Source organism: Oncorhynchus keta, chromosome 23, assembly GCF_023373465.1.
Source record: "Oncorhynchus keta strain PuntledgeMale-10-30-2019 chromosome 23, Oket_V2, whole genome shotgun sequence".
In the NCBI taxonomy this organism is placed as follows: domain Eukaryota; kingdom Metazoa; phylum Chordata; class Actinopteri; order Salmoniformes; family Salmonidae; genus Oncorhynchus; species Oncorhynchus keta.
Genome location: NC_068443.1, coordinates 41453829 through 41459828, shown reverse-complemented (window position 1 = coordinate 41459828; position 6000 = coordinate 41453829). Strand labels below are relative to the sequence as shown.

The 6000-nt window shown below is 41.5% G+C and overlaps 1 protein-coding gene across 1 annotated transcript; it reads left to right on the top strand.

Moving 5' to 3' along the window:
* Nucleotides 1-889: 889 nt before the first annotated feature.
* On the top strand, nt 890-5887 carry LOC118401718 (calcium-activated potassium channel subunit beta-2-like). The gene is made up of 4 exons (XM_035799300.2): nt 890-2177; nt 2395-2562; nt 2961-3156; nt 3602-5887. Exons 1-4 carry the CDS (start codon nt 2116-2118, stop codon nt 3884-3886), a joined length of 711 nt encoding a protein of 236 aa, XP_035655193.1. The 5' UTR covers nt 890-2115; the 3' UTR covers nt 3887-5887.
* Nucleotides 5888-6000: the final 113 nt, after the last annotated feature.

Below are 6000 nucleotides of genomic sequence, written 5' to 3'. Positions count from 1 at the left end.
AGAATTTTTGAAAGGAAAGGGAGTTTTGAATTTTATTTTTTTATTTCACCTTTATTTAACCAGGTAGGCTAGTTGAGGACAAGTTCTCATTTACAACTGCGACCTGGCCAAGAACAGACAACAACACGGAGTTACACATGGAGTAAAGAATAAACAAGTCATTAACACAGTAGAAAAAAAAGAAAAAAAGAGTCTATATACATTGTGTGCAAAAGGCATGAGGAGGTAGGCGAAATGGGCCTATGATTTTTCAAATCACTTTGCTGTTTAGAGATATGAGTTAATAATGTTCAAAATTGGTAGGCCTGTTACAGGGAGAACTTCTTTGACCAGCTTGTTAGGAATAGAGTCAAGTTGGCAAGTGGAAGACTTAGAGCATATGACAACCATGTCGTCATATGCCAACCCACTGGGCACAGATGTCAGTTCAACGTCTAGTTTTGATTTACATTTGGTTGAGTTGTCAACTGATGTTAATTCAATGCGAAATCAACAAAATATTTCACCATGTCATTGGGTTGAAAGGTTTGGTGAAAAGAATATGAAATTCCCTTACATTGATGACTTTGCAAATCCAATAAGTGTTCCACATTGATTCAAGGTCATCACATAGATTATTTTTTTTATGACATGGAAACCCTGATGATTCAACCAGTTTTTGCACAGTGGGAAGGGAGTAAAACAGTTACAAATATGTACATTTCCGGCCTGTTTTTATTTTCATCTACGATTTAAGATGAGAGAAATTAGATGCATGTGCAGAGGCAAGGGCTATCCTACCATGCCCAACGCCAATCTTCAAGGTTGGAGGAGCGCGATTTACGCTCGCAATTTTGTGTGGCGTGTTTCAAGGCTCAAGTATTGGTATAGCAGGGGACATGAGCTTTGCCCAATTGATGTTGACAAATGCACACGCTGGTATTGCACCACTGCAATCAAGTCATGGAAATGTATTTGTTCCAAATCATACTTTCAAATAAAGGCCTGGCAATCTCCAAAGTGGGACTGCATCGACCCTCACCTTACACACTGACCCCTGGACGACCTGAAACAAATAAGTCGTAACGTCTGGGTCATATTCATTAGTGCACACCGTAGCAAAAGAAGGCAAAACACTTTTCAACAGACAACGAAAATGATGGCTTCTTATTGAACTACTTCAGGTAGTCCCTCCCTGTTTGGATCTGTTTTTTGGGGGTAGAATGTTCAGTGAAGATGCCTTTACTGGACTCGGTGTGCCAGCCAATGAGTTTGTGTTGACAGGGGTTACGTTCCAATGGTTCATGCTCCAGCAGGTACGTCTTTCAAGACAACTTGATCGACATTAACACGGTTCATCCATAGTCAACTATTATCCTGTCTCACCTTATTAACGTTTCTTTGTGTTGAATGAGATGTTTGTTCACCTGGTGACACGCTGCACCTAACCGTCCACTACATTAGAGGAACACTACCGTCCTATTCAAGTAATTGAGTCTCGATCCTGGTTATGGTGGATCTCTACCACCTATGCTTGATGTCTCGGAAGAAATAGGCCTACTTTGTCATTCCTTTTGAATTGTATCAACCTGTTCATATTTTGCCAACAACTTAGAATTGGCTTTCACACAAAGGGTAGTGAATTTGACTGCAAAATCACGCGACACAGGTAGACTTTTTCTTTTGCTCCATCTCTATACTTGAGTTGCAAAACTGTCTTGAAATAACAAAAGAGCGCCTGTTGCCTTGTATCTGTGATGGTACATATAAATGCTATATTTCAAACAACAGAGTTCTATTTCAGCGTTGTTTCCATGACACAAAAGTTGGCAAAAGGGGTCATAAGCGGGCTGACTGAAGAGTTCCGATGATGAAATACTAGGAATTACCATCATTAATCTAATCCGATGTTATAATCGATAATCTGTCATTATGAGTGTGATTCATGCCATTTCATTCCTCAATATCTAACAAATCAATATTGAGCAAAATGTCTAATCTACTGTTGATCTGTCTATCTATACTATCTATATATAGAGTTCAGAGTGATAACGGACTGTTATTTTTTGCAGGCAGTTCCAGCAGTCTGTCCGCACAGCTTCTTCTGTGAGCAGAGGTCTTGGGGTGTCTGGGAAGATGTTCTTTGTGACAGGGGCCAAAAGTGCAGGAGGGGCATCATCGGGAGGAGGAGCGACGAGGTACAGTGTCACTCTGAAAATCACTCCAATTGAAGAATTAATTTACATATATTTTATGCTGACATGCAGTGGAGGTTCCCCCAAGTAGGAAACAGACGATGGTTCTCCCCATTATTAAATTGAGGAACATTTCAAACGATTAAAGTAAAAAATAAGTATTCTTGTAAAATGAATTAAAACGGACTTGACCCCAATCCTGGTCTGACCACGACCTCAGGTCCATCTACCAGAAGTTCCGGGATGTTGACCTGCTGGACAAGAAGACGGTGACGGCTCTGAAAGCTGGAGAGGACCGGGCTATTCTCCTGGGCCTGGCCATGGTCATTGCGTCGATCATGATGTACTTTGTCCTGGGCATCACCATACTACGCTCTTACGCAGACAGGTATTGCACTATCAATCTGACAGTGGATAATTTTTTGTCTATTTTGTAATTTTGGTGAACTCTGCTGTTGCTAATTCTCATAGACTGCAATTCAATCAACCTGGCTTTGTAGTGTTTATGCAGTATGTTTGTTTGTCAGTATTTGTTGTGTGAACACTATAGCACAGCATGCCACAGTATTATGGAGAGTTATCAGTTATCAGTGCAAATGCAATGTTTAAACGCTAAATTGGAATGTGAAAATTACGCATCTACCTCCGAGGGGTGTCTACTCTGTATTTTTATACCCCAAAATCATTCTGCAATATTATTTGACCACAGAGATAAATATATGTTTACCTGCCGCTGTGTAAAATCCTACAATACCTTTGAATTCTTCCCCTTATCTCTCCATATAGTGTGTGGACAGAGGAGAGTGTCTGTTTTGTGGTCAACTCCACCATCATGGCAGACGTGAACTGCTCTTACAGCTGTGGCTCGGACTGCTGGAGAGGCTCTAAGTACCCCTGTCTGCAGGTCTACGTCAGTGTCAACACCACGGGCAGGCTCAGCCGCTTATCTCACAATGAGGAGAGCTGGAACTCCAACTTTGAGGTGAACCGAGGGTCAGAATGGAGGCTGTGAATGACTGAATGGTTTGAAATCTATTGCTGTTGGCATAAGCCAGGGTCATGTGGGCCTGCTTCTTCCTGGTCACGTGGTCAGGAAAACTCCTAGAGCTTTGCATGACTCATGATGCTCTATTTCCATGTTTAAGTCAACAGGAACACAAGTTTATTTGTACGAATAAATATTCACGTTGGGTATCTGGGGATGCTTACAAAGGCACGCAACCGGAGGGTTGCAAGTTCAAACCCTCGAGTTGACAAGGTACAAATCTGTCGTTCTGCCCCTGAACAGACAGTTAACCCACTGTTCCTAGGCCGTCATTGAAAATAAGAATTTGTTCTTAACTGACTTGCCTAGTTAAATAAAGGTAAAATAAAATAAATTAAGGGACCTGAACTAACATCATTGCCACCAACTTTTCTCTGTCCAGTGTTTCTACGTACCAAAGTGTCACAAGGACACTACAGCCATGCACCACATGATCGTGAACATCTCAGAACGCCTGAAGCCGCACCAGCAGGTGCCCTGCTATTACGACCCCAGCGACCAGCAGGAGAGCGCCCTCTTGACCCGACTGTACGACCACAGCGCCGTCTTCTACTCGCTCTTCTGGCCCTCCTGCATGCTCACGGGGGGCACTGCCATAATCTTCATGGTCAAACTCACCCAGTACCTCTCCATTATGTGTGAGCAGGTAGTCAAGATCAAGAGGTGAAGCTTGCTAGCGCAGTAACTGAGAGTGACAAACATGGTCTCAAGTCCAGACAAATAATGACATGAAAGGGATTGTTTTAACCTAATGGCCCTGTGATCTCTTGTAATGTCGCTCTCTCAATACTGAGACATTTGGAACTGGTGGCTTGATTTGCTTCTGTTCTACTTACAGACTGTTGCAAATTGAATGTGAAAGGAATGTTCTGAAATGGACATCTAAGCAGCTAAATTAATGCATGACCTCTGTTGACTGAAAAGCAACATGCATGCATAGTAGTGGGAAGTAGTTTGGGGGTGGGGACAAACCTTTAGCCCGCGCTGATGCTGCAGATGGCTATATCAGTCTGCTAATACAGGACAATTAAAGGCCCAGTGCACTACTTTTGTGATTAAAAAAAAAATTCGTTAATTTTTATTTTTAATTCAGATTTTTCAGGGGGTGCTGCAGCACCCTCAGGAACCCTGCTTCCCGCAGCTATGCATACATGTCAGAATATGCAACCTTTTCACAGAAATGAACAGGCTATTTTAATGTTTTTTTTTTATCTACCTTGTCAAGTCTATTTGTCATATGTACAGGATACACAGTACAATGAAATGCTTACTTGCAGGTTCCCGCTCGACAATGCGACCTCAATAAGAAATACTTAGTAAATGATTTGCAGACTTTGAACACAGGGCTCTAACAGAAAGTTGGGTACCCTCTCTTACAATCCTACATTTGGAGTAATGTTCAGCACGTGTCCTTTATCTCACAGACGACAATGCCGAGCAAAATTTGTGCTGACAGAATGAGAGTTCATTCTCCCAAATTGTCCACTGTGTTTGCTGAAGATAAGTGTTCATGACCTACTGTGTTGAGCAAAGTTAAAACCTTGTGCAGTTCCTGTATTCCATTTTTGCAGAAGAGGGTTAAAGACCATTGTCGAAATACCCGAACTAGCTAGAATATGCTGAATCTTATGGGGAAATTGCTGAATGAGAGCATCAACATATTTTAGGGGTCAGCCATAGCTTATATTATTTACAGTTGTTACCATTTTATTGTTCAGTCTGTCATACAAAAATTGTGTGCTATGCAAAAATGTTTCTCTTTGTCTTGTGTCTCTCTGATGACAACCAAGGAAAGTTGATACATCATGTTTATTTTTTACACATTTAGCTCTGTATGCAATAAATTACCTCATAAAATAACATATTGATGCAGTTATGACTTCCCATGGTGAGGAATATCAAAATGAAATAAATACTTTGACAGTGAATTTAAAGCATTTCTACAATCAAGCAATTGTTTACAAATGATGCAACTGTAATAAACCCTACCTTCTTGTTCAGAATTTCTTAGAAATTATCCCAATAAAAGCTTTCTTGCAATTTTTTTTTTTATCTCACTGTCACTGGGCAGATTTCCTTTGAGGGCATTTGGCATGACAGAGCCTTTCTCTGCCTTTCCTTGCTTGAGACAAACTTTGCCCCTGGCTTTGCATAGGACTGGCTTTGGATGGAAATAGACCTTGTATGGATTCATCACATCTTTGACATTGTCGGTTTCACTGTTATCACACGTGTTGTTTACTTGGCGTCTCTTGGGGTGTGCCACTTGCCCACTTCCAGCTCCCTCTGACAGCTATGGAAAGCAGTAAATCTTTTACAAGCAAGAAAGGTGGCTTCCTTGAATTTGACCCCCTCTGCTGTCCCCTTCATAACAATGACCAGAAGCATAGTGTAACGGCTGTTTGAAGAAGGTGTGGACCAAAGCACGTGTTCATGATTTTTAAACTGACCACTAAACCGTGAATAACCGGAACAGTTCTGTCTGGTGTAGACACCAAATAAAAAAATAAAAACAACCCACAAAACACAGGTGGGAAAAGGCTACCTAAGTATGGTTCTCAATCAGAGACAACGATAGACAGCTGCCTCTGATTGAGAATCACACCCGGCAAAACACACAGAAATAGAAAACCTAGAACACAAAACATAGAATGCCCACCCCAACTCACGCCCTGGCCAAACCAAAATAGAGACATAAAAAGGATCTCTAAGGTCAGGGCGTGACACATAGTTTTGGATCGATAGCCATAAGGAGTGACCAGTAGGACTAATTGTTCTGGT

Bases quoted from the DNA above. Each gene is read 5' to 3' on its own strand.
- LOC118401718 (XM_035799300.2), top strand. From the start codon at position 2,116: ATGTTCTTTGTGACAGGGGCCAAAAGTGCAGGAGGGGCATCATCGGGA. The intron at 2,563-2,960 runs GTATTGCACTAT...CTCTCCATATAG, and splicing joins CTACGCTCTTACGCAGACAG to TGTGTGGACAGAGGAGAGTG. The intron at 3,157-3,601 runs GTGAACCGAGGG...TTCTCTGTCCAG, and splicing joins GCTGGAACTCCAACTTTGAG to TGTTTCTACGTACCAAAGTG.